Source organism: Catharus ustulatus, chromosome 17, assembly GCF_009819885.2.
Source record: "Catharus ustulatus isolate bCatUst1 chromosome 17, bCatUst1.pri.v2, whole genome shotgun sequence".
Taxonomy (NCBI): Eukaryota; Metazoa; Chordata; class Aves; order Passeriformes; family Turdidae; genus Catharus; species Catharus ustulatus.
The window spans coordinates 14,661,361-14,683,549 of NC_046237.1; the positions used below are offsets into that span (position 1 = coordinate 14,661,361).

At 50.7% G+C, this 22,189-nt stretch overlaps 1 protein-coding gene across 8 annotated transcripts in view; it reads right to left on the reverse strand.

The window, feature by feature from the left end:
• Positions 1-130: 130 nt before the first annotated feature.
• The window catches only part of DLGAP4 (DLG associated protein 4), a 139,193-nt gene continuing 117,134 nt past the window's right edge, over positions 131-22,189 (reverse strand). For 7 of the 8 annotated variants that reach the window (XM_033074872.2, XM_033074867.2, XM_033074871.2 and 4 more), the window contains 6 exons: positions 8,129-8,490; positions 6,730-6,821; positions 5,901-6,310; positions 4,089-4,180; positions 2,788-2,940; positions 131-1,757 (listed from right to left, as the gene is read on the reverse strand). In XM_033074872.2, the coding sequence (XP_032930763.1) occupies positions 1,542-1,757; positions 2,788-2,940; positions 4,089-4,180; positions 5,901-6,310; positions 6,730-6,821; positions 8,129-8,490 (1,325 nt within the window). In that variant the 3' untranslated portion in view covers positions 131-1,541. Of the gene's footprint in view, positions 1,758-2,787; positions 2,941-4,088; positions 4,181-5,900; positions 6,311-6,729; positions 6,822-8,128; positions 8,491-11,064; positions 19,554-22,189 lie in introns of those variants that run through there. The other variant, XM_033074876.2, reaches the window with a different exon arrangement.

Here is a 22,189-nt window from a genome sequence, read left to right on the forward strand (position 1 = left end):
CCCCACCTCCAGCCCAATCTGAACCGCAGCACAGCCAAGCTTTGGGAATTCTATGGCTGGGGGCAGAGACCTCTGAGAGCAGCACACAGGGACAGCCCCAGACAGCACACAACGGGCAGCAGGCAGAATCCAGGATTTCACTTTTATTTATTTTTTGCCTTCTGGATCACCAACTCTCACTGAAACCACTGGGATTCCCCCTCCACCCCCATGACAGTAGCACACAATCTCCCAACTTGTTCAAACGTGAAGAGGAAAAAAAAATTTAAAAAATCCCCAGCAAGATCCCTCAGGATGGGACAAAAACCTTCAGTGTGAGAGGGGGGCAAAGAATAAGGGGGTGGCAGCTCTGGCTCTGAGGAGCCAGACCAGAAAGGAGACCTACAAAGGGGAAAAAAAATGGGCTAAAAAATATTTAGCAATCCTTCCTCTACCCAGAGAGCAGGGAGATAAGGAAAAAATAGTCATCTGCTTACACACAGGGTATATATTTTTACACACACTTGGACACACATCAAGATATAGTACATGTAAAAATATATGCTATACATCTGCCCACCCCCGTGGCAGCGTGGGCAGGATCCGTGTGTAGGAATTACTATACAGGTACTACTAAGTGTATATGTGCATATGTACACCCCCTCCTCCTGGGCACACCAACCCCACAGCCCCGCTGCTGTAGCTCCTGTCTCCACTGGCCAGCCAAGGAAAACTGTGTGGGAACGGGAACAGGAGGGAAATCAAAGTGATGTGCCTCGTGCTCTGTGGTCCTTCAGCTCTGCTCCTGTGCCTGGAGATCCCAGCTCTCGGGATCCCCCGCTCCAGATTTATTGCACATTCTGCTTCTGGGATGCATTTCAACCCCACATTCCACAGCCCCAGCATCCTCTCCTTCCAACAAAGTGAGGATACGGCCCCCTGTGCCTGTCCTGCCACACCCCGACATCCCCATCCCAAGAACACCAAGGTCAGGAGGCTGCTGGCTGCAGGAGATGGGCAGCAGGAATGACACACCATGGGTGCTGTCTGCGGGGACAGTGGGATCTGGACACAGGAACCGAAACCATGCAAAGGGTGGAGGAACAGGAGCAGGAGGAGGGAAAAATAAAGGATGAGAAGGGCAGAACAGATCTCAGGAGGAGGAAGAACACAGCATGGCAAGTGCTCAAGGCTTCGTGTTTTCTTGTCCTCTTCTTGTAAACAAGCTAATAATTCTCATGAAATAGAACAAGTAAAAAGACTGAAGTTCCAAGTCGAGGGGCTGGAGTTCCCAGGAGTCTGTCCAGTCCATTCAGCAATACCACAGCTGGGGAGAAAACAAGGGGCATTTTTGATTTTTTTTTTTAATTTTTTTGTTTGTTTTTTTTTTTTTTTGCTAAAATCTTCATTACTTAAAGCTGAGAGAGAAAAAAGCCAACTCAGGAGCCCTTTTCAAGGATGGCTCATTGTCTCTAGACTGAATAAATCACACTAGTTTCCAGAGAACCTTTTTTTTTTCCATTTAATGACTTATAAAAGCTGCGGGCTGGCCGTGGCCAGGCTCAGAGGCGGGTCTGGGCCTCGGGAACATAGATCTCGATGCTGTCAGCGCTCTCGGTGGCCGAGTTCTGCCTCACGGACGCTGCGCGCTTGGCCGCCATCAGCCGCTTCCGCGCCTCCTGCCGCTGCTTGTCTGAGTCAGAGCCTTTGTCCCGGCTCAGCTGCGATTTGGACTTGGCCGGCTTCTTTGGCACTGGAGGGGGTGGTTTCTTCTCTTCCTTTAGGGAGACAGGAAGGAAAAAGCCAGACCTGATATAAATGTGCGCACCTGGGCACTGGCTTGGCCTTGCCACAGGGACTGGGATTATGCTGCCCCGCTTTCTACAAGAAGCCACTTTGCATTTCAGGGAGTCACAGAACGTCCTGAACAGGAATGGACCCACAGCAATCATGGCATCACAGAATGGTCTGGCTTGGAAGACCATCCAGTTCCACCCCTCTGCCATAGCAGTGACACCTTCTACTAGACCCTGCCCAACCTGGCCTTGGACATTTCCTGGGATGGGACTCCACCAACCAGAGGTAGATGATCCACAACCAGAATCATCAAGTCTAACCCTTGCACGGACACCTGCAGGGCACATAGTCCCTGGCTGTGGTGTCCAAAGGCTTCTGGAGCTTTGGCAGCCTTGTGGGGCTGTACCCAGTCCCTGGGGTGCCTGGGCAGTGCCCAGCACCCTCTGGGAAAACTTTTCCCTGATATCCAGCCTAACCCTCCCCTCCATGGTACAGGAAGTACCATGGGTCTTCTAGAGTGGTCCGGAGTTCAGATTGTTCAGCTGGTCTGGTTCAGCTGTAGCTCAGAGCACAGCACAGGGAACATGAAGACAACTGGATGCAGAACTGAAACATTTTAATAAGCCACCCTGCCCTGAGCCACAGTCCTCCCTACCCTGCCTGGAAGAGCCAGGACACCACCTCTCCTGCATTTTCCAAAGGTTCAAGTTGTTTTATACATTACTTGGGCACCAGAGATAGTTAAATCCATCCACACAGTGCTAGGAACACTTGAGGCCCCTGCACCACTGCTCACTACTCTGGGCTCTCTCCATTCAACACCTTTTCCCCTGGTACAAAACTCTTCCCACTGTTCCTAAAGAGGAATGGCCTTAGTGCCTTGCAAGGCTGTGAGATGACAAGTGCAGGATGGCAAAAGCCCTTGAGAGCAACTGTTTGCAGACAAAACCAGCTCAGGCACCCCAAATGTGTACAAGGTGTTCTGGCCACTCTCCAGTGCCCCTCACTCACCTTTTTCTCCGGTGTCTCTGCCAATTGCCAGCTATTAGCTTTGAGATGGTACAGCTCGTCAAACTTCATGCTGATGTCTTCAATGGACAGCTGGAGGAGATCCCAAAATCCAGCCAAGTCCTGGGCTGTGGGTCTGGGATTGGCATTAGGGTTCTAGAAGAGGAAGCATTAAAAACACCATTTCAGAAAGAACACACCCAGCAGAACACAGCACCTTCACCCCTTTTACATCCTGCCTGCAACCAAACCCAGTAAGAGCCCACAGGAGATGCCAGCTCTAAGCACGGACACACAAAGCCATGATTTACAGCCCAAATAATTTCTGCTCAGGAAGTAGGTCCTGACTGGAATCATCCTTACAGCAGAGTAATCCTGAACCAGACACCCAATGCTGGCACTAGCCCGACAGCAAGAACCTCCAACAGCAGGTGCCCAGCATGGCAATCAGACCAAAACCACTGGTTTCTTCCACAGAGACCCTGATTTCAGGGAAGGAAGTAATGGGAATGGATACACAGCTCTGATGCCTGGGTATGCAGCACTCCAAGGAGTCAAACTGAGCTGTCATGAGAAAAACTATTTTGCTACATTTCCACCCAAAACAACCTGACAGCATCAGTACTTTTCAGGTTGGGTTGAAAATTTTTATGTAGCTTAAGTTTCTTCCAAGAACACGATTTTTCCAGTTCCCAGACAGCTGAACCACCACCATGGGCCTTGGAAAGCATGGGATCAGATCCAAGCAGCTCACACAAAGCTCTGCTGGTGCTGCTGCTCAGCTGGGATCAGCACTTTCCCCTCTCCTGCTTCTCAAGTCTCTCCAAGATTATTTTACAGCTAAAGAGGAATTCACCTCTGAGGAAATTTGCAAAATCCATATTACCATAAAGATTGAGGGGAAAACTAAACCACAGATTCCATCAATCCCCATTAGCCCAGCTCAGCTCCAAGCAAGGGCAAACCACTGCACATTCCCTTTCAGAGATCAATTCCCAGTGACCTGAGGACAGTGTCACCAGCCAAACATGCAAAGGGAGCATGTGTGTGTGGTCAAGAGTAGACTTTTCAAACAGTCCCCCCTATCTGGCCCAGCCTCAGAGGTTTGCCTCAAAAAGCCCTTCAGAAGCAGGAGGCACCTCTGTGCTAACCCAGCCCTCCCCTGGTCTGGCACTGCAGGCTGTGGCTGTGCTGGCTTTGTTTTCACAGGACAGCAGCCTCTTAACACCTGACCAAGTCCTTGTAGTGCTGTTGAAAGAGAGGCATCATCTCACAGAAACCAGGAAAAAGAGATCCAGACTCACCAAGTTTTGTTCACAGAGGCCGTGGAATTGCTGGAACTTCTGTGACATTAGTAACTGTGCACTGCCCACTGCACTCAGGACTTTTCCTAAGACTGTGGGGGAAAAAAAAAAGGAAGAAAAAGATCTAAGTTGAACAGACTATTAGTTGTAGCACTAAGCTCCTGTGTTTCTGGAGCAAAGAAACACTGGAGTCATCAGAAAAGGAATTTCAGAGATCCTCAAGGCACCAACTGCTCTCAGGAACAAGAAGTTTTGAACTACATTTGTCTGCCATTGCTTCTTCTGGCAGGCCAAACACAGACTTGGCTGAGGATATTACAACATCCAAACTGGCAGAGAGCTCTTCAAACTGCCCTAGGCCCCTCAGAGGAGCCACCAGCATCGCCTCAGTGAGGTCTGCTGGTAGCTGCTTTGAGATGCCAGCCTGCTCTCCCAGCCCTGCACAGGGGAAAGGTGACAGGGGACCAGTCCCTAGCCTCTCTGTACCAGCAGAAATCATCACACAGGCCAAGGCTTTTAACACCCAGGACTTCATACTGCTCTCAATGGGTTTTCCAAGCAGCCTCTGGGCACGGACATGTTCCTCTGCTCATCAGAGGAAATACAGTCTGGGCATTTTCCTTCCAAAGGCAGGTTCAGAGCCCCACGTGCCTGCAGCTGCATCACCAACAGGGACCACCCCGAGTCCTGCCCCTGCTGTGCCCGAGCCTGCTTGGGAGATAGAATTTGGCTGGACAAGCACACCGTGGGCTCTCCCATCCACCAAGGCTGTGCTTACAGAATCAAACAGCCTGCTCCTGGCACTCACAGAACAATGCCATGCAGGTCTTGCTGTCTTTCCTTGCCACAGGTCAAGGCAGGCCAGCCCCGAGGCACGGAGATCCCTGGCACGGCCTCTTCCCCTGGCAGCCAGGGCAGCACCTCAAGGAATCCGCTTAGGGATTAGCTCCTGGAGCCCCAGCAGTGACAGTGAGCTAAAACTGAACCTCACCTTTGTTTCACCTTTCTCAGGTTTTAAAAACATCAAAACCAGGTTCCACACAAAGATTCTGCCCTTTGCAGCCTCATCACCCACTCCAGCCACTCTGTATGCACCAGAGGCACGATTACCACAAAAAGTCCAGGTTTTGCCAAGGCATTTGAAAATACCCCAAGCCCAGCTGGGACTGAACCCCATAAAATCAACAGGCCTTGTGATCCCTGTTCCATGCTTTTGCTGTAGCCAGCACAAATTCAGTGAGGCTTTCCCGTGTGAAGAAACCTCCTCCTCCTCTTTGCTATAAAGACAACTGAACTGAGCAAACAAACTCTGAAGTTTTATTCCATCTGCCCCACTGCCAGCTAAGCTTTCCCCTGCCTCTTTGAGAGTAATGGGTGAGCCCACAGCCTCCCTGAAAGCTTTTATCATTTAACCTTTAAGGTTAAATCCATTTAAGCTTTTAGCAGTTTTGAGTGGCCAGAAGCCACACAATCCCCTGTACATCTTTTATGCTGCATCACAGCATTACTTTGGACTCCATTTGCTACAGGTAGCTACATTACCCTTTCCAAGGAAAAAGCATTCCTTATCCCATCCTCATCTCCATGCTCTGGCTCTGTGGGCTGTCAGCAATTTCACAGAGCCCCAGAACGGTTTGAAGGGACCTCAGAGCTCATCCCATTCCATGGGCAGGGACACCTTCCACTAGACCAGGCTGCTCCAAGCCAGCCTTGGACACTCTCAGGGATGGGGCAGCCACAATTTACCTGTCCCAATACTGAGTCCCAACTCCTTCTTGAGGGAGGAGTTGCTGGGCTGCTGCCCACACCCACCTTCCTCAGAGAGATTGTTCTCTTTGGTCTCCTGGTCCATCTGGCGGCACCAGCCCTCCAGGCGCTCGGTCTCTGCCTGCAGCAGCTTCAGGAACCAGAATCCGTCCCGGCGGCAGGGCCCTGGCTGCGCTGGCTCCGACAGCGACGTGGAGGAGCTCTCAAGCCAGGGGTCAGGAGGTGGGAGAGAGGAAGGCTCCAGGGCCGGGTCGTTGTTTTCTCCATAGGAGAGGTTTCTCTTAATCTGTGAGGGCTTGGCTGGTTGCCTGGTGGAGGCATCAACACCAACAGAGTTGTTGTGCTGGGGGCACTCAGCGAGGCTTCTCTCAGATGATTTACAGCTGGAGTTATTGGGCTCCTGCGTGTCAGAGTCTGTGTCCTGTTTGGAGGACATGCTGCGAGAGTGGCTGTTTCTGCAGGGATCAAAAGCCATCGTTGAAAAGCAGAGCTCGGCCTGGCCGGCAGCAAAAATCCATGGCCACAGCAGAGCCTCCCCCTGCCCCTCCTCACACACAGACACACCGCACACGCAGACAGACAGAATTATAAGGTTGCTTGCTTACTGCAATCGGTCGTTCAGATGAGAGGGCTGATGCATGTCTGTAATTAAGGCTTGGCATTTTAATATTTTGTATTTAATTTTAAGCTCCCATTGATCTGGCTGTTAGAGAACAAGTGCTTTTTGCAGTGCCTGCATGCTGTGGAGGAAGAGCTCTCCGTGGGCCCCATTCAACACCACTCACTGGCACAAAGCACGGAAGAAGGCCTAAGCACAAGTGGGGAAGGCAAAATTTAAAGTAAAAGGGAACTGCACAAGTTGCATCTCACTTACCGCCACTCGTCCTCTACCTGTACCCCGATGGACTGGAATTTGGTGACTGGTGGAGGAGGCTCCTCTTTTGCCACTGGCTGAAGGCAGTCAACCTTATTGAACAAAAAAAAAAATACAGACAAAAACAGACACAAGAACTTGTGGCTGGAATCCACATTAGTAGACCAGGAGTGTGCACACAGAGCATGTTGACACCACACAGGAGGGCTGGCTAAGAACAGGCATGAGGCTACTGTGTCCTGCCAGGCTGCTGCCACCACCTGTGCCAGGAGCCCTGGGTTCTGCACGGCTGGGGCTGTGTCCCTGTGCCTGTGGCATCCCACACAGTCAGGGACCACAGCATCCGAGGGAGGACTGCGAGGTGACTGAAACTGATAGCAAAGCCTCTCTCCCCAGGATTGACACCTTCCATGGCCCTGGATAAGAGGGTTAGAAGGTTTTAGGAAAGAAATCCAGGTGACTTAAAAACCAGCTCAGAAAAGGAAAAGCAGAGGAAGGTAGTCAGCCTCTCCAGTGTGTTTCTGTCCCCTCGCTGCCCTTTCAGGTGTTCTGTTCCACCAGCCTTGCAGAGGCCTTCACTGTCACCTGTGCTGAGCTGGTCTTGCTGTAAAGCTGATGGAGAACTTGTTCAGCACACACAGAGCAGCTCACAGCTCAGATCCTGCACTTGTCGCTGGCCAAGTTCCCCTCTGCTGGTAACCAGCACTTGGGACAGAACCAGAGTTCACAGCCACCTGTAACTGAGAAAGCTGCCTGAGGAGGGTACAGCCCCAGAGGAGGGCACAGCCCCAGAGGATGCATTTTGCTGACTGAAGCACACATTTACACTACTCACTCTGTTCTCATTTCATTGTGTTATTGTCAGCTCATTTCCATCAATCCCCACAGTTAAATACTTCCAGCAAGGGAAGCACCAACCTGCTGGGAATGCCAGGCAGCAAGGAATTGCTCCCTCCTGCCCACAGGCCTGGCACCATTTGGCACTGCAGCAGCCCTTCCCACATGGACATCAAGCAGAAGGGTCCACCTCTCAGGGGAGAATTGTCCCTAGAACCATGATGGACAAAGAGTAGACTGATGGGAAGCAATACAGAGTACAGGGCACAGGCAGACGAGCAGCAAAAGGCTTCTTCAGAGGGATTCACTCAGTTAATATGGTCCCTCTATTCTAGAAAACATTTTAAATTTGTACTGAAAGAGCTTAGTCCTTTCTAGGCTGTTAAGGGGAAGTGCTGCTTTCCCTCACCCTGGGAAGACAGGCAGTTATTCTGACAAGGCACTGAGTGTCTCTTGCTATTCTAAGGGAGCTCAGATGCACACCCGGTCACAGAAAAGGCACATGCTAAATGGATAGGGCAAGGACATTCCCTGGGACAAAGGAGAACAAACTATTCCATACTTGTATTCCTATTGATGATAGCTTTCTTTTGGGGATATTCTCCACTTTAGGCTCTTCGTTAGTTAGAGTCCCTTTGTCACTTTTCAAAGTTGCATTTTTCTGAGGTAACTCTGGAGTGTCTCTGGCCGGAGTCACGACGCTGCCCCTGGTCACGCTGGGTGTCCTGGTGCTGTCCAAGCTGTCTGAGGAATTGCTGAGCCCTGACTGGCTGGTGACCTCACTCTTGTGGTCCTGGCTGTCCAGGTAGGTGTCCTGCGCTGACTCAGTGCTGCTCTGCACAGTGACAGAGATGAACGGCTTGGATGTGGTCCGAGGTGGGACGGGAGGTGGAGTCTTTTTATATGCCACTAGGCATGATGAACCTGCAGGGATGGAGGGGGAAGAAGGGAGAACGCACGAGACAGGTTGGAGGGAAAGAGATACAGTGGAAGAGAGAGAAAAAGCATGGTCAGTCACGACATCCAGAGGAGCCTCCGAGCAGCAGCTGGAGGCAGAGGTGCAGAACCAGCCCACAGGCAGCAGCTCACGCCGGGGACCCACACCCAAGCATAGGGGAAGCGAAGGCAGAGCCAGAGCTAGCTTGCAAAAGAAGTCAAAAGGAATACCATGTGGAAATCTGGAAATGGAGAAGAGAGATAGAAAAGTCTCCCAGGAATGCTATGGGGTTTGGCAGGTGTAAGCCTCCACGGTGGGGAAATATTCTTTGGCTAAGCCCTATGTTTTAATGTCCTAATACAGCCAAGTGTCTCAGTTCTTTGTCCCATCAGTTGACAAGTTTCAATGTCTGGATCAGGGTGATGGTTTTTCCTACAAAAATGGAAAGAAGCCATAAAATTTGTTAGATGTTGATGGCAGGAACACACATTTGAAGCCCCTGACAAGCCCAGCTGCTCCATGCCAGAGGAAAAGACATTGTCTGGATGCAACAATCCAAAAGTGGTGAGGCGACTTCTCCATGGCCCCAGATCCAAGTGGCAGCAAAGCTGGAGGAGATGTGTGCCCAGCAGTCTCAAAAAACACATAACCCACCCATAGGGACAGCTACACGGCTGGCCACACAAACCAGGACAGCAGCCACAGCCGCAACCCGCTCCTGTCTCCGGCTGGACAGGATGGAAATCCACCAGTGAAAATACATGTAAAATACCAGAAAAATCTACATGGATGCTGCAGCAGCCATATTTAGGTCTCAGTTCTGGCCAGGATATACAAGCCTCTGAGGCCACAGTCCCACTCCAGCTGCTGGTGCAGCCAGGACAGACTGCACTGAGCAGGGCATGGACAAACACACTGACCAGCCACCTTCCTACAAGCAACTGACCCCCTTGATCCCCCTTACCCCTGTACCCTTGGTCCTCCCCAAGTCACTAGACTTGGTTCCTCCATTAAGTCCTGTTCAATCCCAGACTGCTTTTTCCCTTGCACCCCCCAACACACCCCAGCCCTTGTTAACAGCCTCCTTAGTCCCAGAGATCTGGCAGTTACTCCCCATGCCACATCTGCCAGTTCAGAGCATCCCTGGGAGCCACATTCCCTGGGGGACAAATCACAGAGCTGCCCCATGAGCCTTACTAACAGTATGTGGACATACCTGCATTTACACATCCCACTATTTACCATATTAAGAGCTAAAGCTCCACTTCAAAGGAGGAACTAAAGGGGAGGGATTACAGAGGAGGAGATCTGTGTTTCCAGCAGCATTTCTGTGCCCAGAGATTGCTGATCAGCACACCACAATGGTGCTGATTGCCAGAGGAGAAGTGAGAGGCCTATGCAGGGCTGCCAACCCAGTATGCCTCTAGCCTGGATCTGCACAGGAGCTCAGAAAGCACCAAAAGCATCCCCAGTTCCCTCAGGCCACTACACCAAGTCCAGCACATACTCAGGCACGCTCTCCTGATGGCAGGAGAGCAGGAGACATCCCCCCACCCATCACTCTCTGACTTCCATTGGTGAGAGAGTGACCACAGTCCCCCCTGCCAGAGCTGCCTGACCGTGGAGCATCATTCACCAAAAAGCAATTCCTTGGCCCAAAACTCATCTCACACAGCCTCATCCCAGTAGGGCAGTGTAGTAGAAGCCTGATCAGAGTCATGGCAGAGGCACCCCTGGGCCAGCTGTGCCTACATCCCAAAACAACAGGTTACTCCTGTTTACTGCACTAGGCCCACAGTGGCCACTGACCAGGCAATCCAACTGGCAGAGGTGACAGCATGTCACATGTCCCTTCAGTTATAAATTTCTCCACATGCTCCCTCGTTCTTCTCCAGGGACAGTGCCCATGGTGCCCTGCTACCCACAGTCCCTGTGACACCGTCCCTGCTTGGAGCTGGACTGTGCCACAGCCCTTGGTGGGCCTTGGCTGGCACGGTCACCATGAGGTCAGCCCAGCTCCCCCAGTTGCCTGTGGAAACTGCCAGGACTGAGGAAAGGAAACTGATGGCTATTTGACATCCAACAGCCTAGCCAGGCAGAAGAAGGGAAGGGCACAGCAGCACAGAGCATCTGGGGAGGATCAGTGGTGTCCAGGGTCAGTAAGCCAGACCCAAAGACATTGTCCACTTACCAAGAGACAGAACGAACACTGTTTTTGCTGCTCTGGTAAAGGGGGAAACCACAGTGTCCCCTTGGCATGTTCCTGGGATCCCTTGGTGCCACCTGGCTTGGCTGAAGGGCAGCACAGGTTTTGTTGGAAGGGAAAGACCGAAGACCAACAAAACCCATCCCTGTTCATGTATCTGTGCTCAAAGTGTATATCCGAGCTACAAAAGTAAGTCTCTAAGAACCATAGTAAATGACAAACACAAAAGGATCAGGAGCTTTGAAGAACTAGGGATGCATTAGTTAGTGCAACTGCAAATTAACCCCACTGAAGCCCTTTACACAAACAGAAAACAGAACTTCTGACTGCCCAGCAAACTCAGACAGAACCATACCTTCTTAGAATGGGCTTCAAAAGCTGAAGTCAGAGCAAGCCCACCCAGAACAGTCTGTCCTTGGCCCTCAGCACAACGCTGAACTAAGGTTCAGTGCTTCCTGCATCTGTAGGAGGAGACAAATCTTGAGGAAGACAAGAACATCCCAGTGTTTCCATACGAGAAGCAGGCAGCATTCCCTCCTGGCTCTGAGGCCAATCCCACCAGTCGGGAGCATTCCAGTCGCTGACTTACCCCTCCAAAGGGCTACAGCTCAGCAGGCATGGATCTACTCTGGACTTGTTGAGGTACAGCCTTTTACATCTTAAGATCAGCTTGTGCTGCAACGGGAAACTACAATTCCTGCGGGCACTGGAGCAGGACCTCACTCTGCAGGACCATCAGCTCAGTTTGCAGAATAAAAAAAGGTGTGGAACAACAGGAGAACATAGAACTCGTGCTTAAGTTTCCAGTTTTGCAGCACTAGCCTCTTCCTGCTCACAGGTTCTTCCAAAGCTTATTTCAGCAAGCAGTTGGAACTCACAGTATGCTGTGGATGATTGATTTTGGGAGGGAGGATGTTTGTTTATAGTCTTTCTTCTGTAATTATTTTTAGAAAGCAGCATGTTTCCAAATTAGCACCTTGCACCTGCCCTCAGGGGCCTGGGCAATCCCCAAGGATGCAGCCCTGAATAGAGGAGCTGGCCACAGAACCTTATACCAGAGAGCCCTCTGGGCCCTCTAAAACTAGCTGGGCATGCTGAGATCCTCTCCCTCTCCTTCCAAAGGTGTTTGCTTTTTGGAAGCACTCTACTAAAAGTAGAGCAACAAGAGAATATGAAATCCAGCCCCTGTTCCCACCCCACCAGGCTGGTACTTGCTCAGTACCTGAGGATCACAGCCAAGGTATTTGGGGTCAGAATTGAGGACAATTCTCAAGTCTGAGAATTGCCCTCAAGTGTGTCTGGCCTCAAGAGCCAGTGGTCCATTGCTATTGCTGATTCAATATAGCCTGGTGACATTTCCAATCATTCCAGGAACCTCAGAGACCTACTCAAACCATCCTTATTTTTGTTAAATCACCTCAAAGGCCCTCAGCCACAGTCAGCTGTGGAGGCAAGTCCCCTTGCCCTCAAACATCAGGGTTGGCTGATATCCCAGTCCTGCTCCATGCATCCCCCTTTCCCCACAGGGAGGACTGGAGGAACAACCTCATTTCCTCACACATAAAAGCGGAATGTTCTGAAATAATCTCTCCTACAAGGCAAGCTCATTTGCCTTTTAAATAAAACAACCACAGAATAATCTTGCAGCAAATGGCATCACTGGCATTATCCCCTTGGAGATTCCAGCTGCAGGGCTTTGGGCTGGCCTTTGCCACAGGACCAGAAGGAGCTGCTTTGGGACGCAGCTTCCAATAGCAAAGGGAACTGTAACAGCTGCATTCCAAGCAACCTGACCTCTGATTTTCATCAGCTTGAGGAACACTCCAAGGTTGGAGCTGTAATGAAATGCAGGACGTTTTATTTGTAGAGAGTCCAAGAGAAAATGAGCCTCAGTGACAATTCATACCAAAGACAATATGGACACATCGATTTTATGGTTCACAATAATCACTTCCAACTTCATTTTTCTCCTTCTGCACACTGAAGGTCAAGATACTTGCACCAGTTAAGAGGCATTGCTGAGAAACCTATCGAAATTTTGTTGGTCAACAGGAAAATCATACAAGTCAGAAATCATAGAGGCTTGGGTTGGAGGGACCTAAAAGCTCATCTTTTTCCTACCCCTGCCATGGGCAGGGACACCTTCTACCAGACCAGGCTGCTCCAAGCCCCATCCAACCTGCCCTTGGACACTACCAGGGATGGGGCAGCCACAGCTTCTCTAGGCAACCTGCGTCAAAGCCTCCTCACCCTCATAGGGATGATTTTTTTCCTAATAGCTAATCGAAATCTCACCTCTTTAAAACAATTCCTGCTTGTCCTATCACTATGTGCACATGTGAAAAGTCATATGGTTCCCATATATTTCCATCTAGACACGATGGGAAATGCCTGTGAAGATGCCACCTCTTGCTCTAACAGAATGACTGTCTTTAGAGTGCTGTAGATTTAAAAGAAGTTTTATAGTAATTAAACAAAACAACTTCCAGAAAGTGAAGTCAAGTGACTGCATTTGTTCAGAGAGGTAGTTCATGGAAATGCTATAAATATCTCCAATCTCAGTATTTTCCCTTTGTAAATCTCAGTAACAGTGATGTTTGAAAAACTAAAAATCTCACCTTGACACTACACAGAGGTAAGAGACACGCATGGCAGGGCTGTGGGAGGCAGGGAAGGGCGCCAGGAAAGGGCTGTGGGCTCTCCTGCCAGTCCTCACTCCCAGCTGCAGGGCGACCCCAACAGCAGCAGCATCCTGGCACAAGCAGCTCCCCAGGGCACAGTCCAAACCGTTTGCCACCTCCATGGTAGTACCCAGGGAGCCCTGCAGAGTGCCCAGCCCAGAAGAGCCCTGAAACTCTCAGATAATCCCAAGGAACATAATGAGTGCTTCACCAGGTGATTCTGCTTGTCACAGAGCCCCTAAACAAGCCAGGCTGTGCTTGTGAGTCAGAGGACACAGAATTCCCCAGGAGCTCCTCCCAGGCAGCAGCACCAGGAAGAGTCCTCTCACCTGTTGTGACAGCCCAGCATAAACCCAGCCCAGACACCCAAATCACCCTGAGTACTTCTGAAGGAGGTCAGAGGAGAATTTCAAATTCTCCATCCTCAGCTTTCCGCCCCAGTATGGTTCAGGCAGAGCAGCAGTGCTTGGGCACAGCTGAAATGGCAGCTGGGACAAGGGGACCACTGCAGGCTTGTCACTTCTCCCACCATACAGGACAGACACTCAGGCCCTGGGCTCTGTGACACAGGACACACACAGAGGGGCTCTAGGCAGAAGCAGGAGCATGCCAGCACTGTCAGGGAGCACAGCAAAGGGCAGGAGGGTCTGCAGCAGGGACCAAGGAGAGGTGAGGGGCAGCAGGCTGGGGTCACATTCTGGCACTCCAAGGCAGGAGGGTCACTCCAACCACTGCACCTATTCCCACCAGCACTATAGATGAGCTGCCCTCACTCAGAATGACACCCAGTCACTTTTCCTGAACCATGGGAAGTGGCTATTTCCCCCTGAACAGCACCAATTCACTTGCTGGATACGCACAAAGAGGGGAGATGCTTTTCCTGAGTAGCACTGTTCCCACAGAGGCTCCTCTGGGAGCAGCCTCCATCCAGCCCCACACTGCAGCTCCCCATTGGCACAGACTGCATATCAGCATTTTGTTACACAAAGAAATCAGTTCTTAGTCTTAAGCCCTCCTCAAAGCCCTCCCTGAGCAGCCAGAGAGGCTGTCACAGCATTAACAGACCTGTGCCAATAGGTCTTTGCTGCCCAGCTGGGAGACACTTTCAAGTGCTGGTACAGTGAGCACACACAGTTGTGAGAGATTTGTTACCCATCGCTCCTGTTCAGGTCCAGCACACCCTGGCCACAGCACTCCGGTACACCCCAAAGACTCTGCTGGCAGGACAGTATTTTATCACCCATGTATCCATCTAGTATTTGGTGTTAGAGAAAAAGGGACAGCCCTGCTCTTGTCTGACCACTGCCAAGTACAGCATATTCCTGCGTATCCCTGAAATGAAGGAACTGGACATATCTGCGGAAAAAGGACCTCAAACTCAAGGGAGCGTCTCTCACATGTTGCAGTCAGCAGCAAATGCAGAAGCAAAGGCTCCTCCTGAACATCAGCTGTGTGTTTGTAGACTAACAGTAGAGTTCTCATCCAGAAACGCAGCAGAAAAATGTTCTGTACAACCATTTGTGTTCTCTGATCAGCTGTGACTGAGATGCAGCCCTGGGCACCTCAGAGCCACCACACTGGGTGTCCAGGGATGCCTGGGGCAGGCACAGGGGCACTCAGGGCTGCATAAGCCCCAGCAGCCAGTTCTAACCACAGACCCAGTCCCTGTACATTGGAGGAAACATTTAACCAGAGAAAGAAGGGCTGAGGGTTGTGAACTCTTCACATGAGGGACTTTGGCTTTTTCACTGTACCAGAAGTTCAAGCATCATGGAAATTCTCCAATTTGGAATTCCTGGGGACAGAAATCATAATAAGCACTGATACACTGAGAACTATTACACTGGGAAGGCAAGGCAGGTTGCTTTTTTTTCAAAAAAAACAAGCCACTTGTAGAAGGTCACAAATTTAGAGGCACGAAGCAACAGAAGACATGCCCCAAGAATGTTGGGGGTTAAAAATAGAGTACCTCACACTGCTGGCTCCTGACAGATCTGACCATCCCTCCTTTCAGCACAGCCTGCTGCAGAGTCAGCAGGGACACAGCAGATGCTGCAGGGGACGACAGCCGCAGGCACTCCCAAACCCAGCTGCAGCAGCTGACACTGGGGCTGCTGTGTGTGTTAGAGGAGACACTGATTTCTTTCCACCCTCCCCAAAGCGATTGTCAGGGGTTTTTAGGCGAGTTGAAGCCATGGTAAGCAGCTCCACCCTGCTCCAGCCAGACATCCAGCAAGTGTCCTTCTGTCCTGGGGCCTCAGACAGGTCTCCAACCCAGCCAGCACAGGGCAGCAGCCAAAAGGAGCACTCCCTGCCTCTCCCTGCCCCAGGGGTTAACTCATTAACAACCACCAAGACCCCCAAGCCAAATCATTCCACCACAAGAAGTCACTGACTGGGAAGAGAGAAGCCATCAGCCCGGTGCCAGAGGAGCAGAACTGCATCTCTGATGGGTGGAGTGGGGGTGCTGGGCTGATCCCCAGGGACAGAGTGCCTTGCCAGCTCACTGCCCATTTAGTGCTGGCACACACTTCTTCCACGGAGGGGCTGGGCTGAAGGGATGGCCCAGCAGTTCAGTGCTCCTCTGCTCTGTGCTGGGACCCAGGATGTGCTCAAAAACCCTCACTAATGAGGGGCTGATGCTTTTCACACCGAAGAGGTGAAGCTGCAAAGATAATGGGAGCCCAAGGTCACAGAGCCCTGGGATCTCTGATCAGACACACTCCTGGTGTATACTCAGCTCAGGACCCTGCACCAGGAGTCCCCATCAGCACCTGGACTGTCCTGCCAGGTGGGCACAAGAAAGTCACCCGTGATTCCTCTTGTTGCCAGATCCTGTCTGGTTCCTCTAGCACAGCCAGGGCTGCCAGAGGAGCTGAGAGCCCACCCAGGCAGGCTTGGAGCTTGATCCCTGTGGCCACACACAGCCCTTCCCCAGCCAGACCCCTAGACACAGGCACCCTGCAGCACAGGATGCTAAGCAGAGGCCATGGGAGAAGGGCCACTGGAATTCTGATCTCATGGCAGGTTTTGTAGGAGTAGAAAGCTCCAGGCAACAGAACCCTAACTGGGTTTTAAGGCCACACCATTTCTCCCTGCTGGTTTTGTGCAGAGAATGCAGAAATGGGGTCCCAGAGTGCTAAGGAGCCACCAAGTTGTGAGAGCCAGGACTTGCTGCATTAGCCAGCAGCCTGTTTGCTACACACTCCTCCTCCTCCTTTGAGGACCTCCTCAGTCACAGCTCCAGAGGGCTCTGACCCCAGCCGGAGCCATGGCAGGCACAGGGGGAGGGAGCAGGTCCCTGGCTGCAGCAGTGGGGATGCCAGGATGGAGGGGTTCAAACATTTCTGTTCACAGAGTAACTGGAACATGGCAATAGGGAACACGGAGAACCCACACTGCTGCTGCTGCCTCTACAGAAGGCAAGGAAGCCCTGCAAATACCCTGCCTACACATCTGCACAGAGCAGCCAGTTCTCTTCAGAGGGCCAGAAGCAAGGGGCTCAGCTCTGAATCATGTGTGCCACAGAGGATTTCTAGAGAGAGCAGGCACTTCCATCAGCCCCTGGCATTGGAACAGGTCACGTGGACTTTCCTGCAGCAAGTGGCAGGTAGGAGAACGCAGGACTGGAGAGACTGGAGCACACAGCACATCACAGAGCCTGCCCAGCAGCTCAGCACCTACCACTCCCAGGGCTCCAGAAAATACTAGGATCACTTCAGAACTACAGGGACCACAGCTTAGCTACCATGTATCAGCTAAAAGCTCCTCAGACAGTGCGACAAGCTGTGCTGAAAAGGGGCTGACACAACAAGAGTAGCAATCCTTTCTGCTGATGCACTGAAGCATCATCCTGATGCAGGGAACCTGGGCTGCAGCATCTCACCCAGATGTGGCAAATAAAGCTCAGGAGCAGCACGAGAAATCGCTAGACTCGACCCCACACACAGGTGGTCAGTGAAGCAGCACAACCACACAGTGCCCAGATCAGCTCTAACACCATCAGCTAGCATGTCAGAGCACAACAGGAGAGGGAAAACACAACTGAAGATATGTAGAGATTTGCATTCAAGTAAGTATTTCTCAGGAATGGCATTTATTGCAGGCAGGCCCTATCCCTCCTTGCTTTTAAACACTCACTGTGGCAGTCCCAAAATATCGATTCTGCTGCTCTGAGACTGCAGTGTCTGTCCTGCCAACTGCACCCTACAGCTTTGTGTCTGGGCTGGTTTGGGCCCTGCAGCCCTGAGTGTCTCTAGGAGAGAGGCATGGGACATGCCAGACCATGGGTAACAGGCAGAGAGGGGAAGGGAACTGGGTGCCACAGAATTCCTATCCCACAGCAGTGACCAGTCCCTGTGTCCCCCTCCATTTAACACTGCCCTTTCTGCAAGGTTTGCTCAGGGTTATCCAGCACAGACATGGAATAAGGGCACAAATATGAAGCAGACAGGAATTAGGCATTGCCACCAGGTCACAGGCTGCTCCCCTATCCTTCCTCCACACGGGATGTTATCTGGCTGCTCTGCAAAGCAGCTAACTGCAGGGAGGAAGGGATGCTTGGGGAGGAGACACATAAGGAATGATGGCAAATCCTCCATCACCCACCACTGCAGTCAATCCTAAGAGCACTGAGGGTACTAGCATTAATCATCCAAGTTTGGCATAATTAGGGAGATGTTTTTAGTTTTTCTCTAAGCTAGCAGTTTCTAGAATCTCCTGCAGAAATAAGTTCCACCAGCTAATGATGCACTGCATGAAATACCTTCTCCCTTCACCATCACTTTATTTCATGAACTACCACATAACTTGGAGGATGGCATATGTGGATGCTTTTAACTTGCTTCCCTGCCACTGCAGAAGTCCAGGGAATCTCAACACACCTCCTCAAAGTCACAGCCAGTCAAAATCCATATGGCCAGAAATGCCTGGAAACCATGGCAAACCAAATCTCTTACTGATGTCAGAGCTCAGCAGCTCCAGTGGGCTATTTTAGGTTATGTTGATTGCTGAAGCCCCAAATCCAGCCATTCCCAAGCATTCGCTCACGTCACAGGAGACAACATCTCAATTTCTCCACACACAGGCAGTGAGATGCACCTTGAGCATAACAGTAAGTGCAATAACTGACACTCAGAAAGGTGAGTGTGTCAGTTCAGCACGGTAGAACAGCACTGTGACTCTGTGGGACTCCTCACAACTCTCAAGCCAGGGACCTCCTCCCAGCCCACCAGGAATCACTTTGCCCAGGACTTTTTGACAGCTCCAGGAACAGGAACTGCTCCCCTACAGCAGAATCCCACCCAAAGCTTTGGGACAACCAAGCCCACAGCCTGGTTCATGGAAGGTTTTGCCAACACTACCCAGTTGTTGAGGTATTATTGGCACATTCCCATTCATGGACAGTCCTGCAAGCGGGGTGGAGGGGACATCATTTTAAGTGTGTCACTAAACACTGTTCACAGAAGAGCTGGCCAAGAGGGTGCTGAAAACACTGATGGCATCCAGCAGCTTGTCAGCACAGAGTGTGATAACAGGAACAGGTCTGTGCTGATGGCAGCAATTACTGAGGTCCCCAGCAAAAACGGGACTCCCAGGGAATTGCTCCATCTCTGAGAACACAAGCAACCAACAATTATGTAGCCCACCTAAAATTTTGAGAAATTGCCACTGTCACTGCAAACAAAACCCCCTCAACGTAAGAACTAATTTCTCCATCTCTTTGTTCAGCATCAGGATTTTTATCACAGTTTTCAGTTACTGTACCCCAAATTTTACCTGAAGCAGGCAATCTGCTACTCTCCCTTGCTCGTGGGAAGATATTCCGCTGTTTTAGGCAAGGGCAAGCATTTAGTGATGCCACCAGGAGCAGCAGAGGTGGTTTTCCCAGGACATTATGAAAAACCCTCCCCACACCCAGATGACGAGGGATTCTTTGTAAGCTGAAAACAAACCCCACCCTGTAGCCATAGGGCCAGGGAAAGCACATGTGTCAGCAGCTGAGGAGACAGCAGTGAACAGTCTCTGCAGCTGGGAGATGGGAAGGCATAAGGCTGGATTAATCTCACAGTGAAAAATTCCAGCCTTTAGTCAACACTCTTTCCACTTGGACAGTGGCTGTCAGGCAGCCAGCACCCAAGATTTACATCTTCAAAGCTACAATCATCAAGAAGTTTTAATAGCCAGATTCAACTGAAGCTATTTCCTCCCTTAAGTATGTACAAACCAAGATGTGGTAACATTATGCTAATACTGAAGAATCAAAGTCAAAATTGCTGGGAAACTTCTGTTGGCTGAGGCACAGGACAAGCTTTGCATGTTGGAGAAAGCTACTCCATATTCTATTTAATTGTTTAACATGGCATTATCCATAAGATTTAAAAAAAATAATCACATGAACAAACACAGAAAAGGCTGTAGCAGGCTGCTCCCTCTCCATTAGCATTAAATTTGACAGTGGTTCAGCTGCTGTAGTACAGTCTAGTCTGATCTGGAGAGGAAAGGAAGTCTTCAGACTCAAAGCAGGCAATTAAGCAAATATTCCAACCTTTTATTCCCTTTGGGTAGGGTGCTAGGAAGCTTTGGAAAGCTGTGCTCATTGCTTGGATCGCCGAGGGCTCCCACCTGAATTAACCCTGCAGAGCACAGAGCTTTACTCTCTGGTAACAGAGGCACACAGAGGAGCAGAGCCATGTGTCCCCAGTGCCACTGCTCACACTTCTCCCAGAGGCCAAGAATCCCCAGCTCTGATTCCCTAAGAATTTCAAGTATCATAGGCATTCCCTGAACAATGGATGCCCCAAGGGACGGGGTATCCAGAGCAAACCCAGCACTTTCTAGAATACTTCATTTCAGGAATCGAGCAGGCACTGACAAAAGAGCCGCTGTACAGCCCCAGCTCTGAAATCAAAGAACACAACAGATCCCAGATGTGCACTCAGAGCCTTCTCCAAGCTCATCTGAGGCTCCAGTATCAGTGACCGACAAAGCTTCCAGCCACCACCGTGTCTTCATCTTCACAGCTTTGGTCTGCTTTTCCTGCAGGCTCCAAAACACCACATTTCTGGTTCACAGGTCCAAAGAGTCCCCATAAGCTTTCAAGTTCAGAGCCCAGACCACCATTTAGCCACAAGTATGGGTAGCAGGTTTGCATTCAGGGGTGCAGTACCTGTTTGCCCACACACCCAGCCCCTCCAGCCTGCAGAACCTGCCATGAAGGTATTCCAAGGATCTGAGACTTAACTAGGAAAATGACACAAGGGAGAGGTCAGAACACAGCTCTATTCACCACATCTAGTGAGTAGACTCAGTTTTAGGTCACAGAGCTGAAGGCACTAGCTTAGTCATGCTGTTCCCATGGTACTGGGACCTACTCCCTTCTGTCCCGTTGTCTGGAATTCAGAATGTGACAATGACTCCCTGGCCTTCCAAGGAGGGTTATCAGTAAACTCCAGCCTCCATCAACAGCACTGAATGTCACCAGAGCATTCCCTGCTGGTTTCAGGAACCTGCTTACTGTAGAACAGACCATTTTACTCCCTTGGAAGCAGTGTGCTGAAAGACTTCCTGGTTTCATTTCCCACCTTGCTTATATTTATTCCTGTTTCCAAATGAGTGATCTCCTCCCCCTCCACTCCTTTCAACTTAGCAGTTGCATAACTCCAGCTACAAAATCAAAACCATTCACATCACGTTCAGAAATCTTAGGGTATTTTGCAGGATATTCCAAAAAGCTTCCTCCCAAGACTTCACCTGTAAATGCCAAGTACCAACCAGCAGGTGAAGCAGAGGCATTTTGGCTTCTCCTGACCTGTAGCTCGGCATTGGCAGAGGGTAAAAGGCACCTTCACTTGGTCTCCCAGAGCCTGCTGGAAAACACACCAGCTCAGCTATTCCATAGCTCTAAACAGATCATGAGCAGCCTTGAAAGAAGCCTATCCGCAATGCTCCCTCTTCCTGCTCACCTTCAGTTCTCCCTCCCAGCACACTCCAGGTGTTCTCAGGCACCTGTACCTACAGCAGGCACCACAAGGAGTTCTGGGGCTCTTAGGAATGCAAAGACCCTGCTCCAAAGAAGTACGTTTGTCAGTTTTAAAGTGACCTAACCAGGAAGCATGGTGAGGCCATGGCAAAAACGTGAAATCTGCTGGACTCAGTCTAACAGAAAACACCAGTCCAAGTGATGCTCCAGATAGGAGTTAATGGGGCTTTGGCTACAGGTCTTCAGAGTTCCAACCCTGCCCGAGAGCTGTGTGCCAGCCTTTGAATGCACTCTGAGGTTCAGCAGGTTCTCAATGCTCTCCCCATGTCCATACTCATCCCTTCCCTTGCTCCCAGCCCAAGACCCAGTGCTGGGGCAGCTGCTACAGCTCCATAGCACATAGGGCAAGTTCTTCCTGCAAGGGCAGATGGGCTCCTCACCCAAACAAGGCCAAAATGGTTTTAGAGAGAACCAGCTCAAGATTTCTAAAACCTGAGTGCTGACATACCAAGGAAAAGATGGTGCTACCAGTTCTCCAGGAAAAATCCCATCTCTACACTTCTCTGAAAATCCCAGCCAAACCGTGAAGATTGCCCGAAGACTGGAGTTATTCCTGCACTTGGCCATTTCCCCACACTTGGCCTGGGAACAATTTTAGACTTGGAATGCATTACTGCATTCAAGCAGCCACTCCTTGTCTTGCCAGTTGTCCAACCCCCAGACCAGCTGGAGGATGAAATTCCTAGGAACAGCAGAATGCCAATCTTTGGATGCAGGGCTATCCAGGGCAGTCACCAGTTCGATCTCTGCTGTGCTCA